Source organism: Corticium candelabrum, chromosome 13 (assembly GCF_963422355.1).
Source record: "Corticium candelabrum chromosome 13, ooCorCand1.1, whole genome shotgun sequence".
Taxonomy (NCBI): Eukaryota; Metazoa; Porifera; class Homoscleromorpha; order Homosclerophorida; family Plakinidae; genus Corticium; species Corticium candelabrum.
The window spans coordinates 3,393,694-3,421,038 of record NC_085097.1 but is presented as its reverse complement, the minus strand read 5'-3'; the positions used below and the strand labels follow the sequence as shown (position 1 = coordinate 3,421,038).

General features: G+C 41.1%; 3 protein-coding genes across 4 annotated transcripts; 2 read left to right on the top strand and 1 right to left on the bottom strand.

The window, feature by feature from the left end:
* Window positions 1–288: 288 nt before the first annotated feature.
* On the top strand, window positions 289–1,979 carry LOC134188681 (uncharacterized). The gene is made up of 4 exons (XM_062656848.1): window positions 289–396; window positions 464–812; window positions 894–1,160; window positions 1,224–1,979. Exons 1-4 carry the CDS (start codon window positions 322–324, stop codon window positions 1,499–1,501), a joined length of 969 nt encoding a protein of 322 aa, XP_062512832.1. The 5' UTR covers window positions 289–321; the 3' UTR covers window positions 1,502–1,979.
* On the bottom strand, window positions 1,826–4,156 carry LOC134188682 (uncharacterized). Its single transcript, XM_062656849.1, has 3 exons — window positions 4,110–4,156; window positions 2,351–2,551; window positions 1,826–2,276 (listed from the first exon to the last, which is right to left on the bottom strand). Exons 2-3 carry the CDS (start codon window positions 2,548–2,550, stop codon window positions 1,826–1,828), a joined length of 651 nt encoding a protein of 216 aa, XP_062512833.1. The 5' UTR covers window position 2,551; window positions 4,110–4,156.
* A 2,841-nt stretch (window positions 4,157–6,997) lies between these two features.
* LOC134188680 (ankyrin repeat and sterile alpha motif domain-containing protein 1B-like) lies at window positions 6,998–27,201 on the top strand. Of its 2 annotated transcripts, XM_062656845.1 has the most exons (28): window positions 6,998–7,151; window positions 7,214–7,297; window positions 7,355–7,413; window positions 7,481–7,578; window positions 8,273–8,374; window positions 9,160–9,234; window positions 9,295–9,375; window positions 9,446–9,586; window positions 11,011–11,086; window positions 11,142–11,243; window positions 11,303–11,380; window positions 11,435–11,475; window positions 12,823–12,904; window positions 12,963–13,651; window positions 13,708–13,837; window positions 15,043–15,152; window positions 15,208–15,272; window positions 15,331–15,514; window positions 18,101–18,202; window positions 18,287–18,496; window positions 20,132–20,305; window positions 20,371–20,442; window positions 20,853–20,939; window positions 20,998–21,135; window positions 22,095–22,139; window positions 22,204–22,287; window positions 26,653–26,671; window positions 26,731–27,201. In XM_062656845.1, exons 1-28 carry the CDS (start codon window positions 7,057–7,059, stop codon window positions 26,811–26,813), a joined length of 3,306 nt encoding a protein of 1,101 aa, XP_062512829.1. In that variant the 5' UTR covers window positions 6,998–7,056; the 3' UTR covers window positions 26,814–27,201. The 2 variants fall into 2 exon arrangements, with proteins under 2 accessions (XP_062512829.1, XP_062512831.1); XM_062656847.1 differs by lacking the exon at window positions 8,273–8,374 and having other exon boundaries at window positions 7,001–7,151; window positions 26,731–27,200.
* Window positions 27,202–27,345: the final 144 nt, after the last annotated feature.

Here is a 27,345-nt window from a genome sequence, read left to right as displayed (position 1 = left end):
CAACAACTTTGAACTTTGAGAAGGCTCCACCCTTGTTTTTGTTTTCGGTATTCGTGGGTGACAAAAACTCCCACGAGCTAAAAGATAGCGGTGGTACAATCTGCAATCATTTAACTAAACAATGGTTTTCCAATGCAGTTTAGGCTGGTAGTTAAACCCTTGTATGTACTGTCACATGTGACCAATAGAAGGGGATAAATTTGGTAGCTACACGACCTACAGAGTACACTAAGCACGTGACCATTGTGTAACTCATCCTGGTACTATTTGAAACTTGGGAATTTTGGGGAAAAGTTACAGCGTCCAAGCCGCCCCGCAGAAATGGGTCTATCTGGAGTGATTATCTTCACAGTTAGTGTTGCTATATGTTGGCCAATCATAGACACTACCCCACAGGTTTGCATTGAAAGCAGACTAGACATAGAAGGTACAAGCTTCATGCATCTGTTTTGACTATTTTTAGTATGAAAAGAGTTGTTCGATGGTGGAGACAGAGGACTGTAGTTCTACACAGTTTACAGATTCTTCCTGTTTTGGACAATGCACGCTGGCTCTCCAGAATGACGCGTGCGAGACCGAGATGTGTTCGAAAAACGTCACGATACCAGCCGTTTACTCTGACGGCATGATCTGCGTTCGAGGAGGACAGGCGATAGTCGATCGCACCGTCACGACCACGGAGTGCCAAGTTGCTTACAAAATCATTCCCAAAAAGGGACTACAGTGGCACATAATAGTGAGCACAGGCAGTCTTTGCAAGGCAATATGTTACAATCTTGCCGCTTTATTCAAATCCCCTCATCCATTTAACGGTACGTTTCATTAAAGTACAGTCTCTAAACATCAGCTACAGATGGCATAACTAATATATGTTTATCTTGATTAATTAACAGCCGAGGCTTTCACAGTTTCGAGCACAAATGAGGAACATCCGTATGTGCTGCCAATTTCACCTAATTCAGTATATTGTACTCTTGGAGGTAGCAGACTAGACATGTATAAGGACACAAGAGACCCAGTGAGAGCATCCGGGGAATGCAAATTAGAGTACGTCCAATCAACAAAATCTCATAAAATGGTACCAGCAGTGCTGGCTACAGCTAATCCACCGGATGAAGCAGTTGTAAGATGTGGAGTAACGTGTGTGAGTTCAGAATCGAGTAAGCAAATTTGATAACGACTTGTCGACTAAAACTTTGCAATAATTGCTTGTGTGTCTGTAGCTGTGGTATTAAAATATGTAAAGAAATTTACGGAGAGTGGCAAGATTGTAACGTCTGAGGACTGCCCATATTGTTCTCTCGACGAGTGGTCAGTAGTGCTGCCTGTGCCGAATAGCAGCAATGTTACTCCACAATGTACGTTGACTAGAGACAAAGAAGACTACTGGCATTTTCAAATTAATGGTGCGCCCGCTGTGGAGTGTTCTGTTCTATGTTCTTGTGTTGAGCAAAGCCATATGACAAACAAGACGGAATGTAGTGTAGACACTACGACTTGACTAACTCTGTATTTATTAGGTTGTGATCTTTTGTAATTAAATCATAATGATTGACGATTGCTCTAATTGTAGAAATTGTGAACAGTTACATTTGTGTGTACTACCATGGCTTCAAAAGCACAAAGTCAGAAAATTTGTAATTTACAAATATCCCAATCGTATCCCACATTTGTGTGATTGCTATACACTTACTAACGTATTTCAATACAATATATTGTTTCTAGCACTCAACGTCGTATCGTCTCTCACACAAACGCTGAATTAAGTAAATTACAAAAACATCCACTTCTCAAATTAAGAGTCAAAAACCCAAATATTTACTGATCAGGCGCACGTACACGCGTCGACATTGTACAACGATCGAACCATACCGTAATCTCGAACTAGCACTGATTTCGTAGAGTTCTGGTCACGAGCATTAGAGTCATTGACTCTAATCACTGCTGTGACGTGTAGCTTTACATCGACCGGTTTCTTGTTATTGGTAGCAATCGGCACGCAACTTGGCGAGTCATAAATGCCCAATGTTCGAGCGACTGGCACGCAGACTCTCGACATAATCTTAGCCGCCGTGCTGTGCATCGACGGACGATGAATCGAGCGCGAAAAATGGCACGAACCGTCGCAGATGGTTAGATTGAATTTCGAGTTGGGTAGCAATACGGAATGAATTTTGGCGCTAATGTTTCTCCTTTCCAATTTCACATCCATGCCCTTCCAGTTCACTTCTCTTGTGTCAAGGGTAACTGTTTTTAGGGTACAAAATTGCCATCTTCTAAAATTTATTAAATTTACAAAATTATTAGAAGAGGTTATAGAGACAGTAATATGCATGCATGCTTTACTTACTCTGCTGAACGTCTTCTTGTGGCTGGTCCTAGATAAATTGGCGATTTTTCGCAATGTCTTTTTAATGACGTTCCTTCTTTAGTAGTTATTGGTGTGGTTTTTTGGTGCTGTCTTTTGTTCGTTGAATGTTTTAGTGAGAGGGGAGAAACAGTACAGGCCGTAGAACACATGATCAACGTCGCCAGCATAAGCAGACTCATTCTACAAAAGAGAGATAGTTGGGTATTGTAATTATTTGTTGTGTGTGCCTAAGCTTGTTAGCAGTGATTGCATTCATTAACAATTCTCGGTGCGCATGCGGCGCGAGTGTTATAGTTGTTGTTCTTATGTTATTGTTGTTGTTGTTGTTGTGTAGAGAAGACTTTTCCAATGTGTTCACAACTGCTGAAAACAATCAGTCAAAAAGGGTTTCAAATGCTTCGATTCGCGCAACCCACCGTGTTCGGCACATTCCTACAATTTTCCTTTCGTTAAATATTTTGATCCATGCAATATTTTCCAGTTTGGCAATGTTACGCTCTGTGACTGAGAGAGGAACAAATTAATTTTTTCAATGTGGTCATTACATTATTTACAGTTTAGAGGTTGTACGTTTAAACACTACAACACACATTGACACAAATACCTTCCATATTCCTCCTCCATCACTGCAGCCCTAGCCATGGAAGTAATATTCATACCTTAGTAACCCACTTTAATTTATTTTTTAGTAAGAGCTCTGCCTGCATCTAGTTACTTTTATATCACGCTCGATGTATAAATTTGAAGAAATCGCTTCCGTATGTCACCTTGCTTGACAAATCTTAAAATTAACTATTAGGCCATTTGTTCTCTGTTCGTAGCATGTACTATTTCGTAGGTAAAGATCAATTAACAGCGAAAATATTTCGAATTAAAAATTTGGATTTTAACCCAGGGTCTAATACATCAAATTCTGAATAGCTGGTGAAGTGTACTGGTCGTTTCGGCCTGTAGTCCTAAAATGCATGGGACTAGAAGTGGTGTTCACCTGCGTCAAGACGAACTTTCAATAGTGCGTTAAAGTTTCTCTGATCGTCATGTGTTTGTGGCGACATCCCTGTCTAAAGTCCTCATAGTGCAATGTTTGCTTGTCACACAATACAGAACGTTCCAAGTTAATTTTATGGGTTACGCCCACCTCTTGGAGGGTTTCTAGGAAACCGGCACATGCCTATCTACGCTCCTGCTACAATTCTGAACGAAGCATGACCAGGCTACATGCAAACCCACTCTGTATAGCTACTAAATGTTTGACGGGAAAGAAAACCAACTACACAATAAATTACTAATGTAACTATCTAGTATTCAAAAAACCAGTGATCATCTAGATAGTCTTACACTACTGGTTTCAGCCAGCATTGTTGTCTCTGCAACCATACCAGACAGCTACCGCCAGGATAATGTATAAAATTATGTGAAAAACTCCGCTAATCAAAATTACTTTCTTACACCTTAGGTATATAGAATATTATATTGTAAATGTATATCTAGGCACTCTAAAATTTATGCGATCATATATTACGCGTAGGCTAATCAAAAGTACTTTCTTACAAGATATAGAAAATATTTTGTTGTAAATGTATTTGTGCGGTAATATATTACGCGTAGGCGACGTACAACCACACTATCAGTCACGTGCTATCACCTCCCAGTCTGCAACTAGCAGTTGAAAAGTACTTGGACATGTACATCAAACAGCAAGAATCTAGCATATTCCTTTCTAGACAAGTCAGCTTACCTTGTTCCATTGAACAAACGGTGAGCGTGTGGCTTGTGGCAGGTACGTCTACTCATGCACGACCGGCTTTGTGCACTAGTAGGCATATCTCAGTCATTTGCCGGGATTCAGTCAAATCATATACATTCATAGAATCACGTTTGGCTTTTGGCCAAGAGACCCGTACAGCGCTGTTTTCTGCTTTAACAACACAAGACGCTACCGTTTTAGCTGTGTGGAACAGCGTAACAACTGATTTACGATTGCCTAGCTATCATATACAAGCTAGTTACTGTTCTAGACTGCTCATGCACCCGTTTAGGGCAAACTGTGACAGTCGACATTTGCAAGTGTCTAGACGTATTGGCTAGTACGGTTCGCATACCTCACGACCATGCATGTACTAGTTGTGACAGGTGACGTGTCACAACCGACAACCTTGTAAAAGGCGCCTGTATCTAGAGTCTCCGCGACTCTAGTAGACTACCTAGACTAGCAAGCTTGCATGTACAACGAACGACAATTCGTAACATCGTTTTGGAGAAAAAGAATAAAACAGACGGACAAACTGAGAAGGTATACACTTTACATAAATTTGTTAATTAATTAACATATTAGTAAGTAAGTTGTCTTTGATAAATACAGCAAATTACATCTAAACTTACTACCTACAACTTCCGATTTCGTCGTATTACGAAATTACAAATTTTTGTATAATAGAAGAAAAATGACATCCAATTTAGGAGTGTGGTGTTGAATATTATTATTGTAAAATAGAAGAGACAGCTATTGCTGGCAATAATATATAAAAGATACAAAAACATTATAAATGTGTTTAGTAGGAATGGCTACACAAATAAACAAAAGCGAACAAACAAGTGTGGGTGGTTCAGTATTGTGCATGTACCAAATTGAGGTTGCCATGACTAACTCACACTGTACATGTGTTACAATTTTCTGCAATGGTGGTATGTACCCTCAATTTTTGTACGGTATTGAATCATTCACACTTGTTTGTTATACATTTATAACGTTTTTGTATCTTGTTCATTCACTTTTTGCGCAAACTAGTTGCACTAGGTACATACTGATAAAGGGTGCCTCATGACAGAATGAACCCAAACTACAAAGAATGGGCATTTTCATCATTACCCGAGTGAAACCAGTGTGATAGACATTGCTCCTAGCACTTCCAATAATGTATGGTGGGTGCACTTGATACTTACAGGGACGCTCTGCTAGGCCGCTGGATCTAATAACGCTGGGTCCACAATATGTTCCGCTCACATCCAGAACGCAGTGCGGTAAACTGCTGATCGCCGTGTTCTACGGAGCGAACATGTTTCCGCTCCACGGTCTCTGTTCACAAATTATATTTAGGTTGCGGTGTCTGGTGTCTTTTGTCTGGCTCCCGAGGCATAATAATTACAGAACTGTGTCTTTGAATTTGAATTTGTTGCTATTCTTCGCTGCCAACCAATGTGCAACAAACGTTACTAGAAGTACGCTCTATATTTCCGAGAAGTTAACGAGCAAAACAATTTTGTTCTTACAGAATACCATTCTAGAGCTATTACAGTGTACCTGTCGCGATACAAAACTTACAGCAAATAATGTCCCGGATAAGCGTAACCACTTCATTTCAAACTCGGCTACGATTGGTCAAACTTCAGCGGTAGTGAGCGGTTTGCCTCAGACATAAAAAGTTTTCTATCTCATGTGGCGTGCCGCTGGCACTCGGAGCGTGCGGTTTTTGCTGTGCGGCTATTTGTTCACAATTCGCCGTTGCTGTTCATTTCTGATGAGCGGTGTGCCGCTTGTTGCCGCTCAGCTGAACGGTACATATTGTGAACACAAGATGTTACCCTAGCCAAGTCTCCCGTACCTACATGTTTTGAGAGCCTAGGAAGTGCACTTTCGTCAGTTGCATTCAATTTTAATTAAGTTTAGCTAATTAGCGTCCTGGAGATGCAATTTGTAGCCGCTTAGCGCATTTTTCTCTAATTAGATAGGCCTACCGCACGCTTCCTTTGTTTTCTTGTTGCAGCATCCGTAGTCAAGTTTGCCAACTCCTCGCATGGCTCATCATAAACATTTCGTGTGGATCGAGAGCAACAGAAGCGGCTGCGAGCGTCAGCAGACGCGTCTGCGAGTGTCAGATACCGGAGCGCCGCTCCAAAAGGGCGGAAGACGCGCCACACCGGAAAAATATTACTTCTGCCCAGGATAGTTTACAATGTAACCAGTTTAGTCGGAGAAAGCGTACAGAGCCTCGAAACTACTAGTAATTACTAGTAATTACTAGTAGTATAATTACTAGAGTACAGTAGCATCCTTTTGCTTTCGGTGGTCCTTCCGCGCGAGGATAGTAAAGGGTGTTCACGTGATGATTTCTCAGGGCAGTATATTTAGAAATACATTTAGAAATAAACCAAACTGTTTTAGCGGTTGAAACTTGTCACACATAGAGAAGAAAAGCAGGAGACTTCGGTAACGCTGTTCTTTTTTTTTACTAGTGGAACTGAGCCAAGATAGAAAGGGGGCGTCAACGAGCTTATGTATTGACACTCCAGCCATTCTGGGTATGCGTAACTATCAACAATACGTACAAATAAAAATAAAAATATTACTTATAATAATAAAAATATGTAATGAGTATATTCTTGAATCCAGTCGGGTCCTACGTAAAGTCATGTCTTCTGTCTTGACAGCCATGATGGTTTAACATAAGCACCTTTGAGACAGGGTTGAGCACGACACAATACACAGCAATAATATAATATATAATATACAGTGATGTACAATAATAACTATCTAGTAAGAAAAACTAGCAATAAAGAAAACACAAATCAGGGTCACTACAGAAATACAAACTTTGTCATGTGCACTCTCTTCGCTCGGACGCTCTTGCCGTACAGTACAGTCCACCAGCCGCGACACAGGTGATGCACTCGCGCAGAAACCATCAATGGGAAGAGAGGCAGAGCTAATACTAGCTGCCCAGAAAGGCAACGTCCCACAGATAGAGCGACTTCTTCAGGGCAAAAAATCCGGCATCACTACGTGAGTCCCCCAAAAGGTCTAATCTCTCTGACCCTCACCTACCGCCTTTGTGTCTGTGTCAGTTTCCGCTCCAAGGGTGTCAATCCAAATTGCCAGGACGATTCCGGCTACACTCCGCTTCATCACGCCGCGTTGAACGGCCAAAAGTTCGAGAATTCTTTCATCAAAGTCTCTTGCGCAGCATGTTGGAATCTTTTTTTTAGAGAGGCGGTGAACGTGCTCCTTGACTACCACGCGTCCAATCAAATTCCGGACAACAGCGGTTAGTGCTTGTAGGCTAGGGAGAGGTCGTTTGGTGCGTATGGTGGCGTGTTTTTTTTTGGTTGCAGGAAACTGCCCTCTTCATCTGGCTGCGTGGAAGGGCGACGTCGACATTGCTCGTCTTCTCGTTCATCGAGGACCGTCGAAGGCGACTGTCAACGATCAGGTATGTGAGGTAGTTGCAGTGTGGCAGCGTTTGGAGTTTGCTTGTTGGGTGTGTCCCCTGGTGATTGTTAGATGGGCAGTCTGTTGTAGGTTGTTTTGGCACATTAGGGGTCTAGACTGTTTCATACACTGCACGTTGTCTTTAGCAGCACGTTAATTTTGTGCGAATTTTTTTGTTGGTTTTCTGGTTTTGTTTACTTTTGGGGTTCCCTGGCTGTATGATGTTAACGAGAATATGGTGATGTTATTGTTGCTATATCTTTAGAGAGTAGGGTTTTTAGTTTGTTTTGTCATTAAGCGTACAGTAAGCATTTGCATCTTTATTGATGATTGGAACTTTATTGGAAATTATATATATAATAATATATTTCACTTCGTACCAGCAGGTACAGCCTCTCACAGATGAGAGAAATATACATACAAACACACACATAGACATAAACACCTAAAAACAAACAGACAGCTAAGTGTATAACAGAGAACGTAATTCTTTCAGCGAGATGGCAAAAAATTAGTGTATATATATATATAATTATGTGTTATATATGATACTAGTATACATGGCCTGTTCTTCATATGGGCAAGATACTGTAGTGTAAAGATAGGTCTGTGGACACGTCACGTGTAATCTTTGTTGCGAGGTCCCGGATATGCTGAATAAATTCGAATCTTGCTCTTTGCTCTTGTTTTGATAGAAATTGACACATTCCCCGTGTAGCACTTGCTGCAGAAAACGTGTAGGTTGGATTCGGTGCAAATGCAATCAGAATTTGGAGAGAAACGAAAGCGCTAGAAGAGTAAGTTTCGTCGGCAAGAGATATTCGATCGCTCGAAGCTTTGCAAAGGACGACGATGCATACGGTCTATACAGGACTGGTGTGGGCGTGTGTTTGAATGAACTGGAATGTGTAGCGTTTGCGTCATCAAGAAATTTTACGTGGGGGTCGACCCCTCAAGAGGGGACCCGGTGCATAATTTTTTAATTTTTTTTACGCAAACCCTCCCCTGTGCGTGCCGAGTGTGTGTACCGATTTCGGTTGCAAACGGACAAAGGACGTGGCCTCCAAACGCGAACACACACACACAGACAGACAGACAGACAGACAGACAATTTGAGCTTTATATAGTAGATTGCACATTATGTGAACATCCGATCAAATTTGGTGAAAGTCTGGTCGAAAGCTACTTTGGTCAAACTCTATGTCCGGCCAACTTGTTTTTCCTTATTTTGAGCACTGCACCTTGCAGAGTAACACTGGGTGCATGTATAATTGATAGTTTGCTAGAAACATGGAATGAGGCAGTCTGCTGTGACTTTAACTTAAAGTACATTTTAGAGTAAAACAAAAAGGTGAATCCACTTTCATTGACATATGAAGCGATGAACTTCAAAAACATGTTTCTGTACAGTGTCGTGACATAACCTGACGGTTGCATACACTTGATTCGCAAATACACCCTCTCTATTGCAACTAGTCTATGTGCTTGGGTTGTGTTTCTTACATTTATCATTGATAAAATCTAAACAAGTTAATTGTTTCTCAATGGTAGAAATTTTAGTGCCAGCATCTTTTATTTGCAGAATGTCAATGGAGCAACAGCTTTACATTCTGCTGCACAGCATGGCCACAGTGGAGTGATTGCATTACTTCTACAGGTAGTGACTACTATGGCTTTGTGAGGCATAGATGTTAGTCTTCACGCTGTCCTATTGTAGGCTGGAGCGGATCCGACCCTGCGGAACGTAAAGCAAGAGTCGGCACTTGATCTTAGTTCTCAGTATGACAGACTTGAGTGTGTGAGTTGATAGTCATTGAATGACTCATTTGCCTGTGTGACGTTTGAAGATGTTTTCTTGCTGATTTCAGGTGAAACTGCTGCTTGCTCATCAACCGAATCTTGTTCTTCAAAATTCTAAACGACACACTCCCATCCATTTGGCTGCAAAGAATGGACACAAGGACATGGTGGAGTTGCTTTTGAAGCATGGAATGGATGTCAATGTTAAGGTGACTTAATCAGGACACAAACTTCTATGAGACGTGTTGTGTACTGTGGTGTTGTCAGTTTGTGATTAACAGTTAGAAAAAATGTGATTGAGTGGCCGGGTGGGTGGGTGGGCATCTGTAGGGGAAGACAGGCAGACGGAGGGCAAACGAGTGAGTTGGCAAGTTTACGCACGGAAGTGGAGTACATAGACATCTGTCTGGTCCATTTACTGTCACACTGTATGCAAACATTTTTGCAATTAGTGTCGAGATGCTTAGTGTTTTCAGGTTTTCTAAATTTGAGGCACTTACTATAGTCAGGCACTAATTTCAGAGAGGAGGTTAAACTTTATCTGTTTGGTCAATTCATAACAGCAATGTCACAGATGTAAGTTTTAGCACCAGCACCATAACTTTTGAGAATCGGTAGTAAAGTAAGAATTGTGTAAGGAATTGATGCTGCGGGTGCTAACTGGGCGTAGCTTAGGTTACCAAACACAGCTGTGAACTAATTAGCCAACCAAATTAACTACAAGTGTGAACTAATTTGCTAAGTTAACAGAGACAGACAGAAACTTAAGATGAGAAGCTACACAAAGTTGATTGTTCTACGCTACCGTGGACACGTACAAGGACACTTCGATACTGCTGCTGTTGTGGCAATGAAGCTTTTGTTTTTGTTGGACTTCCAAGTTCTTGAAGTCTTCTTTGTCCATCTCTTGCCTTGGAAAAACTACAACAATGAACAAGCTCTTTCGTTTGGGCTACACGTGGCTGAAATGTGTGAATTAGTGCCGTGGCACTAAAATAGTACGATGCTTACTGTTCAAAGTGTGGCTCCTATTTCCGTCTTTTTGCTAATTTTTTCGTTGGCGCTAATTTTCAAAATATGGTACATGTGTATAGGTTTGCCATGAGTCGGGTCTGCTAGCATTTTAGTGTCCATGCGTGCTGATATGTAAAGTTTTATAACTTCAAATCACTATTTTATGTCTACGAGTATGTACATGGGTATGTAGATAAGCAACTTGTGAGATTGATAAATATATATCTAAACACTAGTTACTTAATTTTTTATATAATGATGCAAAGTTAGCATTTACAGTGAATAGCAGCAACCAATTTGTGAGAGCCATGTACTGCATCATATACAATGGTAATATAAGGTGAACAGTAGACTGTAGCAGTGATAATGTACAGTACTATGGTAACTAACAAGTGAACTAGCTTGTGTAGCTTGTATACAGAACTGGCCAAGATCTGGTCACAATTTGGAGATTTAAAGGAGTCAGTATGTAAAGCAGAATCGTATAATAATGTATAGTTATTGATAAATTTAGATATTTAATGAAATATTCTACCTGTCTGTGTCTGATTTCTATGTTACCTTACGATCATCACAAGTGTAGGCATAATAATGCCATTATTTGCTTTGTCATTTGTAGACACATTCTGGATCGTGTCTCCATGATGCTAGTCTGTATGGAAGAGTCGATGTAGTCCAGCTTTTACTAAAACACGGTAGAGTTGAGTTCATGTGATGACCTGCATTACTTTATGCTTTCTCTTTGTGTAGAGATTGATCTTGGGATTACTGGTTCGTCTGGTAGCACAGCAATAGACATTCTTGACGGTCATAACTCTCAGAAAGCTGCAGATATACGGAAACTCTTACAAGGTTTACTTCTTGAGATTCGTGATTGTTGTAACTAACGAAGGTTTTTCTGTTTATAACAGAATATGCTGTGAATAAAGGCTTGGAACGTCATAAAAGACAGAGTGAATTGTTGGCTCGTCAATCACTGATGGACTTTGGTAATATTAATGGCAAAGTTATGAAGCGTTTTTACATGAGTGGTTTTATTGAAGGCTTGCCTGTCTCGAATGGTACAGCGCAGAATGTGTCACAGGTAAATGATCAGTGTGTGTATGAGGTATCATGGTGTTGTAGATGTAGATACATCAGAGGTTTTTTCAATAGAGTTGGTTATCAGTGTGCCATTATAGACCAAATGATTGAGTGGTCGATTGATGATGATTGATTCGTTGATTGATGATTTAGCTACACAGGGGTTACTCAAGTTTTATGGTTACTTGCTTTTTGCTTTACTTAAGTTACATATTGTGATGGGTAGCTCATGTGTGCATATGGCAATGACCATTCTTTACACCTCTGAACCTATAGTATATATAGTACGGTATTTCCGCTATTAGTAATCCAGGGTTATTGTTTTTTAGTCATCTCAGAGCATGGGGTACTATTCAAGCATGAGTTATTGTTTCAACCCTCTTCGACAGAGAATATACGTGTACCTATGAGCGTTGGACAATACCATTCACTTACAATAGGGTGGCTCCGTTGCTATCAATGAACAGACATTAAACAAGTATATTTGTTTAGAGTCAAGTCTAGCACGTGTTGACTTTGTCCACGTATTGCCTACGTTATACTCCTGAGCCACAGCTTGAGTGGTTGTTGTGCTGGCTTCCGAAACAACCGCCCACTTCTCTTTAATTGTGAACGACCTTCTCTTCACAGCTGCCACATTTCTAATGACTTCGGTGACCATGTGGCTTGCCTCAGAGCTCCAATATTGCTTTGCACAGATGAAAGTGTGCAGACATTCATTCAACATGTTGCTGTATACATTGACTTATTGGTTACTGTTTGAGCATAAGTAACTACTTGCAAAATACGGTATATGATAGTGTTTGGGAAGCTGTTGGCTGATAGGATGGTGCAGGTAATATTCTTGTCTAGCAGTGGGAAACACAGTAATGAGTTGTGGCACGAGGTAGAGGGTGACGGTGTGAGTGGCTAGTAAATGACATCTCATTTGTGTCGTATAGTACCAAAGACTACTGAGGTTGTGTAGTGTCTTGACTGTGACAGGGTGGGTTTACCATGTTCATTTAAGAGACGGGCAAATAGATCTGTTTACCAGGAGAGTGCACTGTAGTGGCTTGTGCGGATGTTATTAGATGCAGAATTATCTGTGATACATTCATAACTCTTAAAGCTATTAGTTTTGGCATACTGGTGGATTTTAGGGGACGACAAGGATGTGCCAATTAGGATCTAACTAATGCAAAGTTTGTATTGTTTTCAATGATTATATTAATGTGGATTATGATTTGTGAAAGTGTTGACAAATGCATGTACATGTATTCACATCTAGGTGTGTAGGAACGCACATAGACACGCGTTTCATTTTTGTGACATGATCGTGAATGTGATGTGTAATCATGTTTGTTAGACACAACATGATCCTTTTGGACCAATTCCTGCTCCAAGAAAGACAGAATCAGACATACTTACTGCTGACTATGCCTTGCTAGGTGATATCAACTGTTTATACAGAACCTTTTACATATTACTACGATTGTGAAAATGTAGGAGAAGACGTTCCCACTGCATCAACGACTGCCCCGGTTCCTAGACCTCGAGATCGAACAAAGTCAGTGCCACCTGTTAGCCACAAAGTTCCGATTCTGGATCGGCTTCGTTCTGTCAGCCAGTCGCCAACTCGTATTGACATTGATAATCATTCATTATTTGATGATTCGAGCAGCCTGAATTGGCAAACGTTTGAACGTCATCAGACGATGGACAGCTATCACAGCGTTGACAGTTCGAGTTCTCCATCAGACATTCCTCCGATGCTTCCAGCAAAGCGCCGAAACACACCCGCCAAGCCGGTTAGGAAATTTCTATATGGAAACGAAGAGGTCTCTGACAAGAACTTGTCTTCGGTGCCTGACGAGAAAGTGATCGAGGAATCACCGCTTTCTACTACGGCTACCTTAAATCCTTTTTCACCGCCACCAAACTTATCAACAAACAAGTCTTGGACACCTGATTCTGACCCATTTGGGAAGCTGGAGGACTCGGAACCAGATATATCTAGATTGAATACGGGTACTATGGATTCAAGGCGTAGTACTATGGAGTCAAGGCATAGTGTTTTTGCTGGTCTTCATCTTGGAGGTAGCATAGAAGCAGTCGATGTTCCGAGTGACATTCATATAGCCGATGCTCCTGTGGAAAATGATGTCGAGTTGGAGGGTGATGATGATTGGGCACAGGTTTGATTTTAATCTTTTTTATCGTGTTGGTCGCTTTAGCTGTTTTGTTGTCTAAGGTTGAGAAACTGCTGGTGTCAGTCGACGACGTGTCTGGTGAATTGGTGGACTCTTTGTACTCGCCGTTGGAAATGCGTGAATCAGAGTCTCTTAGTAAGAGCATTGAAGATTTGACTTCGATATTTGCAGGTAAACAGAAAGTTGTAATTTTTAGCTTTAGCGTTTATGAATTAAGTTGTTAAGTTAAGGGACCATTTGTAGACTAATACATTTTCAAGAAATGGGCCTGCCCATTTTGGGGTGGAAGGGTTGGTTTTGCAGTATTGGAAGAAGGTGAAAAATTAATATAGAGAGGCGTAATTTGTTTATCAAAAACACTACATGCTGTGCTATGTCCCATTACTTGAACCAGCTGCTGAAAGAGTGGATTGCTGGATTTTGAGACGTGTAGACACACGTGCAGCTTTGAGTTGGTGCACCCCATGTAATTTCGATTGAGTAAAGTGCGTACTTGCTGTTGAGGAAAGTGCTCTACAGTACTACAAGTCTTACTGTGTGAGAAGCTAACCAGTGCAGACGCCCACCAAGGAACTAGCAGAGAAGGCCATAGCTACAAATGCTCGCAGTCATTTTGATTGCTTGATGAGAAGAGCTGGTTTGGATATGTATCAATAATATCATAAACTCCAAGAAGGGAATCTGTTAATAGCCACGCGGTCAAAAATTGGTTCAATCTTTGCTCGACTTAGGTCAAACTTCTCGGAGTGTAGAGTTTTCTGCCAATGGAGCTAGAAGTTTTGCTGTTTTAAGTGATACATGCACATGTGCGTGCACACACACATGCACACGCACACACACACACACACACACACACACACACACACACACACACACACACACACACACACACACACACACACATCTTTTGTAGAGATATGTTGCAATTAGATGTATTGTTGCAATTAGATGTATCAAACGAATACACAGAGTGTGCAGTGCCTCGTACTGCACACTCAGAATCATTCACTTGAAAATGTTTCATAGGACATTACATTGCCAATGTTGACCTTAACCATTTTTGTTAGCCAAATGTGAATTGGCATAAGCGTAACAGTACATGTGAGGAAATAATGGCATTGCATGAAATTAGTGTGTCACCAATATGGTATGCAGGCGAGTGATAAAACCAATGTTTCTTTTGATGTTTGCATATCAGCTGTGCTTCTCGACTAATGTACATGTATGTTGGCCTTCTCTTTTCATTGCGCTCATGTGAGTGTTCTGGTTATATGCTGGAGTTTTTGTGTGCTTGCTTGTTTGTGCGTCATCTGTGTGTATGTTTTTCTGCTTGTGAGTGTGCCGGATATATGTTTGTCTTCCAACATCTGTCGCAGGTCCAACAGGCAAGCTGCACAGCATCGAAGAGTTTCTGGAAAGATATACTGGCCTGACGCAGTACGCGGATGTAATGGTGGCAAGCGGATTTGATGAAGTCGGCTTTTTGGTGAGAATCGTTAGAACACTGTGCAATTAATTCATTTCAAGTGTGAATGGTGTAGAGTAATGGCATCTTACAAGAGTCTGACCTTGAAACTATTGGAATTTCTCACCAAGACGACAGACAGTGAGAATGACGATTTAATGTTGCATTTATTGTTTGTTCTCACGTGTTTGCGTTGTAGCAAAATTATGCTGGCTATTGATAGTTTACCTAGCGAATATCATATGCTGTTACCCGACAATGCTAATAGCCTTGGTGAATGGCTAAATGCACTGAAACTGGCGCAATACACTGCACTGTTCATTCAGCATGGATTTACTAATCTTGACAGTGTGAAGGGACTATATGGACTCGAACTGGATCAGGTGAGGATACTTTCTGTCATATCGTATACTACTCTATAGTACGAGTGACTTGTATGGCCAGACAGTTTAGTAAATTTTTCAAGGTTTAAAATTGGTTGGCACATTGTGCAAATTTGGATCCGTAGTGTTTCCTTGGAAGTGATCGATACTGAATTCAGTGTCTGCTTGGGTCGTCTTCTGCCGAATGCAAATTGCAATTCTTAAAATCTTCAATCCTAAGGTGTGAAGAGATAACGTTACTGCATAAGGTTTTCTCACAATGCATATGTTCGTGTGTGTGGCACTTTGATAGAGAGAGATCAGTTCGTCAGCCAAGGCTTGGTATTGTGGGGGTGAGGCTAGAATTTATTTTTATATACGGGAGCTTTCCGCCTTTGTAGGCGTGGTTGCATTTGGAAATCTACTGGAAAGAAGGACACTAGGTCGAAGATCACTGTAGAAGATGTGCACGTAAAGGACAACATATTGGCTAAGTCTTATCCAATAAAACTGACGATAGACTGGCGTATTTGCGACTAATCACGAGGGTAGCATCTCGCTAGTTTTTGAGCACACTGCCATCTCTTGGTGTTTTTTCACCAACAACCTAGTAAATTGTAAAGAGGGCATGTGATCGCGTTTTACTGTATTCTAATATATCTGGTGAGCATCTACAAACACGTGAGGTTTCTGACCCCAAACTTGATGTACTGTGTAGTAATGGGAGTAAGATAAATTGTCATGCAGAAACCACGGTTCTGCGCCTCAGCAGTCTTATAAGGTGGGATATCGCTACTCTGTTGAGGTTTCTTTGCGCTGAGTGCTGTTTTCAACGAGTAACGATATTCCTTTATTTCTTTGTAATATGAGTTCATAATGTTTGCTTGTTCTGTTCTTCTGTAACTCTATCAAATTGATTTTTGAGTTTGCTGATAGTTGTAAGTGTTTTGATAATATAAGGAGTCATAACTAGCCAAGGGGATTGATGTTGAAGAGGTGTAGAGACTGAACTGTTTGTTCATGCATTTTAATTAATACCTACTCTACATATGCATCTAATATGGGGAAGAGAAAAGTGGAGAATCTGTTCATCCTGGAAGAGATTGCCAGTCTTGTGCTAGATGTGGCACCGCTGCAGAGATCCAGAAAATTGAAATAAGAGTTGAAACAGTGGGTAGTGTCTGCTCTTGAAACCAAAAAAGAACCCTATAGTTTTGCTTGTGTCACAGATGTGAACAATAATCACTCATAGTATTAATTATTATCAAAATATTACTATCACACGTCCATAAATTCATCAGAGAGAGTCTCTTACTATACGAATAGTGAGTGTGTACTACAAGTATATGCAAATGAGATCAATTTTTCAATAATTATAAAGGCATTTTTATTGCAGTTTATTATATATAGATAGTTATTAAATTAATTGACTAGTTGACTAATTGTTGCACAGTCTGAATATATACTGTACTAGACACGTTCAGTAGTCTAATTTGTTGCTGTGATATAGACATGCGTCGTGTATTACATCAGACAATTCTTTTCAAGACAGATCAACATCTAATTAGCCAGAAGCTAAACAGCAGAATACGCTAGCAAGTAGTTTGACAAGTTGTACAGTGTACAGTAGCCTTACATTTACGGTCACTACCGATTCTGGCGTGGGTTTGACATTAGCATTAGCGGTAAAGCAAGGGATTACAACAAGTGGCATTCGTAGATATGAGCACATGGCCGTCTCAAAGAATCTAGTTTTCTGACAACACCGTACGATGATAGCACGGTAGACAAGCTCCTAGTGAGAAAGGCGTCTAGTGGTGTGTCGACTCAACGGTGTTGCAATGCGTAGTTGAGTTGCCACTTTCGGCTTAGCATGGCGTTCACCATGCAACTTTCCTCTCCCCAAACAAGGTGTAAATCGCGCTGTTGACTTCGCAGTTGTTCGAACAACGAGCCCGTATGTCATACTATGTAACACGTGTCTTCCAGGAACACCGAAGAGTCGTAATGTTATGTATTGCAATAAAATGCCTATTTCATCGTGGCGGAGCACATGGAGCTATGTGCGGAGGTGCGGACCGGTGCACTAAGAAATAAAATTGAAGCCCTCCGGGACGTTGGCTGACAGACTGAGATATGGTTCCATTGATGAGGGCTTAGGCTTGGTGTATGTCATCATTGATGATGACGTAGGCTTGAAGAAATACCTGCACTTGAGTTCTTGAGTGGGTTAATGTTGTTTAGTTGGAAACTTTACAGTAGTTAATTAATATCTGTGTTTATTCACGTTTATCTTGTAAAAATGAAAACATTGTGGTGGCTGACCGGGACCTTAGCTTTGAACAATTGGTGGTTGAGGCTAGTGTGGAAGTTGTATTACCAAATGCATAAAACTCCAGTGCAAACTGATAGTGTGTAGCACTAAGTGGTCATTTTTGGGAATGTGTCATGCGTGTGTGTGTGTGTGTGTGTGTGTGTGTGTGTGTGTGTGTGTGTGTATGTGTGTGTGTGTGTATGTGTGTGTGTTTATGTGTGTGTATTTGTTACACGCACTCTTGCACGTTGGGTGTGCATGCATGTCCTCATGCATGTCTGCTTGTGTCTTAGGTTTTGCCTATTCATTGTCTTGGTCATATAAGGAGATTATGTGCTGCCATTTGTGCTCTCAAAGGAGTGAAGAAGAAAGTAGTGCCACATTCTCCTCCTGCTGTAAGTGCTATCAATCAATGCAGATGCTGAAGAGTTATGATGAGGTTAGTGCACATACACTGCTGTCTTGCCTTCTGTTTCTAGGCGAGTTTAACCAATAAGGAAACTGACGAAGAATCGTTTCTTGCTGATGTCGAGCCACGATCTGATAAATTATCTGCAAATGTTTTACGAGATTATAGTCAAATCAAGTCCAAAGCTTCACCTCAACTATCCCAGAAAGCCCCATCGAGGGAGGAACACAAATTTGATGCGACAGATGTTGATACTGCACTTGGTCCAAACTCTGAGGAGGTAATCTAAGTTGTTGCACGTTATATTTGTGCGTTTAAGTACCGTAAAAGAAGGAATATTTGCGAGGAAAATTTGTGCAATTTCGTGCGACTGTCTCTAGTTGCAGAAATAGATTCCAAACAATGAAATGTGTGCGTGCATGGCAGGCATGTTCTTCCTGCATTACTTCTGTAGGAAAGCAGCTCAAGAAAGCATATTTGTTCTATCTGTGGATGTGGCCTTGCATAGCCAATCAGAAAAATAGTTTGTCATTTGACGAGTTAAATTTTACAACTGACGACTAACGTTCTAGTCTACGTCGTCAAATGATGACTAGAGCAGACCAACGCTAGTTTGTATTGGCTTTAGCTTGGTTCACAATATTGATGCCGACATCGACATCGACGTCAATAAATAGAAATGGATCCTATTCTTGCGTCAACGTCAACATCAAAGGATGCCGCCGACGTTGAGGCGGTTCCTTTGAAGTTTGATGCTCAGCTGAGTGTTGGCGTCATGTTGTGAACCAGGCTTTTCTCGTTATCAGCTGGATAACTGTACTGTACTGAAACATGCACCACTTCGACGCTCACATTCGGACAGTTGTTGTGCAATGACATGTATGCGTAGTATTTACTGCCATCCAGCAGCTCGCCGTAAGTTGACAAACTGCTTATATCCCAGATAACCAAACTGGGCGTGCAAGAGCCGTCTCAGGATTCCAACAAAGTAAAGGCGTGATTTTGTGACCAGGAAGCAGTGGAGACAATGGTAAATCCTGTAGGTCGAAATAGATATGATTTTGGTAGCAAGAAACGGACAACTTCCGCAATCTGATATGTGGAAGTTTTGTTGAAACCCCGCCTTGTTTTGACAAAGAGAGATTTATGCATTTAATTGCTAATTCAATTATCTTATTGATTTTCTTATTGATTATCTTATTTCAATTCAATTATTCTTGCCTCTGTGAAGATGTCTAGCTTTGTAAAATCTAGCACTTCGTATCCATTGGCTCAGTGGTATTTTGTGTGTCGGTTGTATGCCATTGTGGGAATACTGCACTGTATGCTTGCACTGTATGCTTGCACTGCACTGAATTTTAGAAGGCCATACAAAATGGCGGCATACCACTAAACACCAAGATTGATATAAACATGATGTCCTAGATTAAAAATTTTGACGATCTAAAATTTTTGGAAACTTGTCAAATGACAACTAGTTGGACCGATTTTTTGAGCCCTGACATTATAATACTTCACAAAGCAGCTGAAACGTCCAGTTTCCGAGACAACAGTTAGATTCTGTTAGTTCTACATCTAAAGTTGTAACGAATGGCTTTAAGAAGGCTGGAATCATGTACACTTTGAAAGAGAATGTTTAGGAATGACAGTCAGTACAGTGTATTAGCGAGATGTTGTAGTCTCTAGATTGAAGTTTGTCAGTAGTTTTGCAACTAATGAAATTGGACTCCGCATAATGTGCTTAAAATGTTGATATTACACAATTTCAACCAATTTTAACAGCAATAATTTTTACGCTGTGTATCACTGGTGTGTGTGTGTGTGTGTGTGTGTGTGTGTGTGTGTGTGTGTGTGTGTGTGTGTGTGTGTGTGTGTGTGTGTGTGTGTGTTGATCGGTTATCTGGTTGTCTAATAGCGCCCTGAACGACTGCAATCTGACCTCCCTACGATCCGACCACCCCTGGTAGCTCAGCTAGCGTCTCGACGTCAAGCTGGTTGTCAGGATGAACAAACGCATTACTCCCCGTCTGATGCGTGGCTTCATCCTATCAAAGTTCTTCTCAAATCAAGTGCCAACTATGTGGCCAAAGTAAGAGACTTTTTAGGGATGAAAATGAAGCTTAATATTGCTATTGGTAAGCCATGTTGTATTAGTATCGTGGGTCGATGGTGGTGACAAATGTGCAAGGCAAAGAGTCAACAAAACAAGCTTGTGCTAAGATGAGAGTAAGTCTTTCTCTACCTGTTTGAATATGTTAATTGATGAGGTTGTAATTGATTGGAGAGTAAGAAGAGGTGGCTGCTAATTGTAACACACTCACTCACTCACACACACACACACACACACACACACACACACACACACACACACACACACACACACACACACACATGCACACGCACGTGCACACACACGCATGCGCGCGCACACACACACACACACACACACACACACACACACACACACACACACACACAAACACGCACGCATGCACACACGAGTCTGAGTGAAGCAATACACTTAAATCAACAGAATACCACAGTATTGCAGTGCTTGTATCTCATACTCTTATAATCACAGAATCACAACAATCATAAATCGTGTGTAAAATGTTTGCTTACCTTGCCATCATTAGGAATCAACAAGACACATCAAGAAAGTGCCATTAATCGTTCTTGCTATTTCAGCCAAAGGTATAAAGTTTATTGATGGCGACTCCAAGGTATAATTAACGAATCAATTGCCAGTTTGCAATATCATAATGACAACATGTTGTTAAGATGGTTATTCAGGAGCATGACATTCGCAGCATATCATACTGTACACAGGACAGAGAAGATCTCTCCACATTTGCATACATCAATAAAGACCACATCACAGGAAAACATTATTGCCACGTGTTCCAAGCTCAAACAATAGTAAGAAACGTAACACACAGATTTGTTTGGTACACACACAAAACGACACATGAAACCAATCAATACACATGGACACGAGCATAAATAACAGGCTATCAAAATGTTGTGATCAGGATGTCTAGATCATTTCCTTGTTATCGCACTTGTTGCATCGAAGTTTTGGGTATCAACGTGTTTTGTACTGTTTTTATTGTAAATGCCAAATGAGTGGGTAAGTGTTGATATCCTTGCACCCTCTCCTCCTCTCTCCCCTCGTTTTAAAGAAAATGACAACTCGAGAGAAAAATGTGTAGCTTTATATACTGATCATTATATACTCTGGATGTTTGTTTGCATGGCAAAGACCAGGAAAGGTAGAAGTTGTGTGCTCATTCATATGTGCAGTTTTAGAACTGACGCGGCAATCTATCATTCATAAGGTACTCATGCTGCCTACAGTTTTGATGAATGGACCGACTGCACTGCATTGCACAACGACTTCCAGAATATCAATTGTTATCACATGACCATCCTATGCGCTCTGATGTTACACTAATATTTATCGATTGCATATCCAACCTGGTTTCATGAAACATAACCTACTTGGTGCCCTTCAACTTGATGAACAAATAGCAAGTTGGTTTGCATGTGACCTGAACTCTGCTTCAGCAATGAGACTGCAAAAGCACTCCCGTATGTATTCCTCATTTGTAACGGTGACTACCCTCTCATAGCCAACTTTGCCTGTAGTTCAGTCCAAACTTCTATTTTGATTGTGTAGCTACACAATCAAGTTTGCAGGGCCATGCTTACTGCGAGACGACGGAGTGTCACTTTAACTGTGTGCACCTGCTGTATGCAACGATCTTTTTTAAGACTGTTAGGTGACCAATACAAAGACAAGTGACTGTGAATTTGATGTAAATTGCCGTAGGTTCCTAGTGTGTGCATTTAATGTGTTACCAATATGTTTTGTTTAGGGCGTAGCAGATGACATAATATTGACTATCGGACAGGCGTTTGAGGCAAGTCAACAGTATGTTTGCTGTGTGTGTGTGTGTGATCCTAACATCAGACATCGTACTGTAGGTAGCATATCAGAAGATAATGCAAATGAAGGCGAAACGTGATGCGGCAAAATTTGAAGCTCGTCTGGGATTTCGGAAAGGACAGGTGAGACATCAGCATTGCTCTATATAGTCGCTTGCTGTAGTTGCTATGAGCTACCATATTCTGTGTTTCCGCTGGACGATCATGAAATAGCCAAATCCTACAATAAATGTCGCTAGCCATAAAATTGTAATGCCTTTGCCAATTTGGCTAACTGTTATAGTGTACTGTGTACACCTTCCTCTGAAACAGATCGTGCAAGCCCAATCGCTACAGCCTGCTGAGAATGGCAAGTAGTGCAACTCATTGGAGCTCCAAGGAGAAGAAGACCGATTAATCATTTTATTAATTTATGTCCTGCACATATAAAGTAGACCCCCTTGTGTACAGCTTCCACAAGTATCAACTAGAAATAATCACAATGAAGGTGCATAACAGTCATGGTTCTGATGACGATGGCATTAATGATGCTGAACTTTGATGTTGCTGAACACAGAAGGGCCAAAACGTCAAGAGTTTGATTTGACCAAAGGTTTGAAATTTGGTTTTATACACCAAGACATGTTGTTAGATTACTGCTGCATTTGTTGTGCCAATTGATAAATACTGCCTGTCTGTCTGACCAGGTAAACTTGAATCAATAGTACCTGTTGTCTTTTGGATTGTTAGCTGTTTCATGTTTGGGAATTTTTTTGGCTCTTAATTTGAGTGCTTGGCTACAAACGAATGAACTCATTTAGCACTAATAAATAATTTTTAGCGGTAACACTACCATATTAGTGCACTTTTTGCTGCATGCTGGTATGGACCGAGGTTTACCAGAGTGCCGGAACTCCCTGAGTTTACAGCCATGCAGCAAACTACAGGGTAACAACAAGCTATTAAGTTCTGCAACAGAGAATGCTGTGTACCTCACACTACCAAACCCAAACTACTAAGCAACAAACGTAGCCCCAAACATAATCATGAACTAACGATTAGGGAAATGGTTTACATTTTAACAGTGTAAATCCAGAAATTTTCATACTCATAAATTTTAGTACTTCTGCCTATGAAATAGTTTGCACACATGTTATTTTCAGAGTTCTATCTACATCGTGGCAGAGTGGTGCTGACACTCCAGTAAGAGTGCATGTGGCGTGCTCAGAAACGGTAGATAGGAGTCCGGATTTGAAATATAAGGATTGGTTGAGAATTCCATACTACAGTACTGAAACACGATACTATGTTACATAGTAAAGGTGACATTAGCCACAAAACCAAGCTCTTATATACAAAAGAACGTGGGATAATAGCCTCACTCCAGACTTACTTGCGTTGATTGCAATTTGCAGTTCCGGATGCGCTGCCATTGATAGTAGTCCTGGATGCTCTTCCCGTGACCAGAAAAGCACACCTCTTGTGTGAGAAGTGTAACACCTACAATCTACTCTAGACTAGTCATGAAGCAACAACAATGGTCCTTGCACGTCAATTATTGCCTGACTAGACAGACATTCTGCAGTTTCGTCCACGAGACTTGCGCATGCGCAACCTATGAACATCGCTAAGAAGGGCTTATTGGAGATCGAAGTTGATTTCCTTGCCAGGGCACTTGAACGTATGTTACGTGCAGTAGCTACAACGCAAAATATACCTCACTTGATCGGCTCAAGTGCGCATGTCCGACTTGGATTGTGCAACTGTAGAGAGCAGACTGCATGCATAGTGGACTCTCGCCCATCTCGTCACACTCCCAAAAATCTCTAGAGAGAACCTTGTATTTCTGTAGCGGACATCGGTACTGTACTGGAGCTGAATTCTAGTGCATCTATCTGTAGTTTTAGTAGTCGTGTTATTTTACTACAATCAGGTATCTGTACGAAAATAGCGAAAATTTCATGAGTATAAAAATTTCTGGATTTACAGGATACTGTAACACCAGAATTCGTGCAATGATTTTGATCATGCATATTCTGCGATCAAAACGACATCACACAAATTGAATACGCATTGTGCAATAGGCATGCGCTTGCGCACACTGTCCACCGTGCCTACCAGTTTCGTGTTTGTCCGTACTACTGTAAGAGATGAGGTTACTTGAGTAAGACGTCTAACGACTTGGGCACGGCATTTATCGCGAAATGATTCGGTCTGTTGAATGATGCATGTTGCATCAGTTTGGCCAAGTCATTGAAGAGAGGAAGAAATGTGTTGCTTCAATTTGATGTGGTTACAGTAGTTGTGGTACGGGTATGCTTGAAATATCCGGGCCAGGTGCGGTCTAGCCATGGGCACGAGGGCCTTCAGTCTCTTGGTCAGTCTTACACTTACGGTGTGTGACACTGTAACAATGTGTCTGTTGGCATTAATTAAGGCTAGTGCTGTTGCAGCAGCGAACACCTATTGTACAACGGCACGATACAGTGGTTCTGTGCTACAAGGCAATATCTGGGTTACACAATGGATTCCTAGCCAGTCGGCTAACTGTGTTGGAGTTGCTTTCGGCCTCGAATTGACCGCTTGGCATTCCAATGATAGAGTCTAAGACCAATCTATATCTTTGTGTGGTTGGTACTATCAAATCTCCTTCAGATTGCAGTTTGCATAAAGAGCAAACGTGCTTGTTCAAACCATACCTACAAGTGAATCAAGACGTTGGCCCTGTGGGCTGTCTTGAAATTACACAAATTTTATTTTGGTGGTTGGACATCATTGTTGGATAATTGATACTGTATATCTGTATATGAAAGTCTGATCTGTCTGTCTGTCTGTAACATCAATCACGCTAAAACTGCTGGGCCAGTTGCCACGAAACCGTGCATGAAGACTATTGTATGTTGCACAGTGACACCACAATGCAAACGCACATTTTGGTTGTATAAGTTGACGATTCGAATGGGCCCCTTTTGAAGTCCACAAACCCGACCATATTAGCGAGGATGCTATTGTTGCTCAAAGTTTGCACAGCAAACTGTGAGTGCACGCCAAATTGATCAAGGTCAACAGTGAAGGTGTTGCTGTCTATCAGAGTTCTCTTGGGACGGCTCTAGTTCTTGATGATCGAGCCTGTCGTCACTTGGGCTCGAATTTTTCTACAACAGTGCATTAGATCTCAACCAAATTTGAAATGTTTGTTTGTGACCTCGGATAGGAAAAAACCGAGTGAGTCGCTTCTTACCGTGGTCGTCTATAGGAGCAAGATATATTTTACTATATTCGGGTTCTAAAAAAGTTTGGGTACATGGGCAACAAGTTATTCAGGAGTTTGTGTTGTCCCCTCCAAATTCTTGTTAGTTTGCTTTACGGAACAGGCAAATCAACCATGTGGGTCTTTGTGTTGCTGTATCAGTGCAAAGAACATATACCACATGACTCTGCCTGCTTGATCGATAGCTTCACTACTTTGATCTCATTCTCATTTTAACCTTGCTATTAGACAGGGTAGGCACAGCAAACGGCAAGCAGGGGATAGCATGTTGTTGCCACATCACGATGATACCTGATCACATGGGTAATGACATCAACATATCCCAGTGGCCAAATTAATGGCAGATTTATATTGGCGCTTGCTGAAAAATCCTAGACTCGACCCTGTCTTTTTCCGCCCTCGACATTACCGGAATATCAATCCTCGGCGGAGAGAGACTGGTTTCAGACCGCCCACTTGCATCACTAAATGCTGCCCTTAGTGTGCACTGTGTGCCAGTTGCCTGGGGTACATTTCCACATGCTTGGCTTGGTGCACAAACACTTCACAAATCGCCAAAAGAGTGCTCGTATCACTTTCTGCACATATACTTGCATTGATCTAGGAGTTAGCAAGAGCTCTTGAATGTGACTTTGTCTTTTGTCGGATGATCTCAACATCTTACACGTCGTTTGCACATTTGAGTTTGGCTCTGAGAGCTTCCGGATCCGATGAGAATGGATCTAGACAAGAAACGGCTGAGATGCAGTTCATGCATTGAAGTGTAATGCATGCTTGCCTTTGACAATGTATGGGGCCATTGGCTGCTTGGTTTACATCTTGCATAAATTGTCGACTCCCTGGAGCCATTTAGTGGAACAAATACGTCTGATAAACTCCGTGTCTCATACAGATCGGTAACAAGGTGCACTAAGGGAAGCATTAATGTCGTCAGTGGGCAGTCTGAAACCAGTCTCTCTCTCCGCCGAGGATTGGCAATCCGGGGAATGACGAGGGTGGAGAGAGACTGGGTCGAGTCTAGAAAAATCCGCCAATCCCACCAAATAAATTCCCCACCAATATTCTGTTTGCATGAATTTCTGGTTTTACTGTAACTGGTTTAGTGCAGGTGGAAACAGGTCAATCTTTGGACCAGTTTAGCTTAAATCGGTTGTTAAACCAGTTCAACCGCATTACTGTTACAGTAAAAGTAATATTCTCTGATAATCATGATATGTTACCGTGTTGTGTTCTTGCAGGGATCAGCATCGGTGAAAGGTATGGTTTCACAACACATATAAGTTATCATCACTTACAGGTAACGTATTTCATTTCAGTTAAATCATCCGATCAGCACGCGGCATCCAACAAACTATCAACAATGGGGCTTGGTCCCACCAACAACCCCAAGACATTGTGATTCAACACGAGCAATTGTTGATATAAAATAGGGATATGCATCTTTGATATTCGATTGACTAGGAGAGCCCTTAGTTGACTAGGAGAGCCCTTGTGTAACTCGGTGGAAGCCAGACATTGGCATACCTATCACGTCTAATCAATTAAATTGTTGATAGTAAAGACTTCACTCGAAAATTAGATGTTGCTACACGGATTTTTTAGATGCAGGTTGCAGATTTGTACTTGAATTTGAAGGCGGTCGAGTCTGAGGGTAAAGCATGCGGGACATTTTTAGATGGTTTTGTGTGGTAGGTGATGAGTTTGAAGAAAGATACAGTACTGCAATTGTATAAACCCATGCAGCGTGTGTGTATACTCATACAACAGCTAGTGTGGCTCTACAGATTAATTGAATTTCATCAAAAACTAAATGTGTCTAATTCCAAAGGGTTAGGGCAGACCAATTTACATATTTGATGCTCGGATTTGCTCGTCCAGTTTGAGCTTGAATAAATTAAAATGAAATAAAGGTAAAATATAATCGTAGGCAT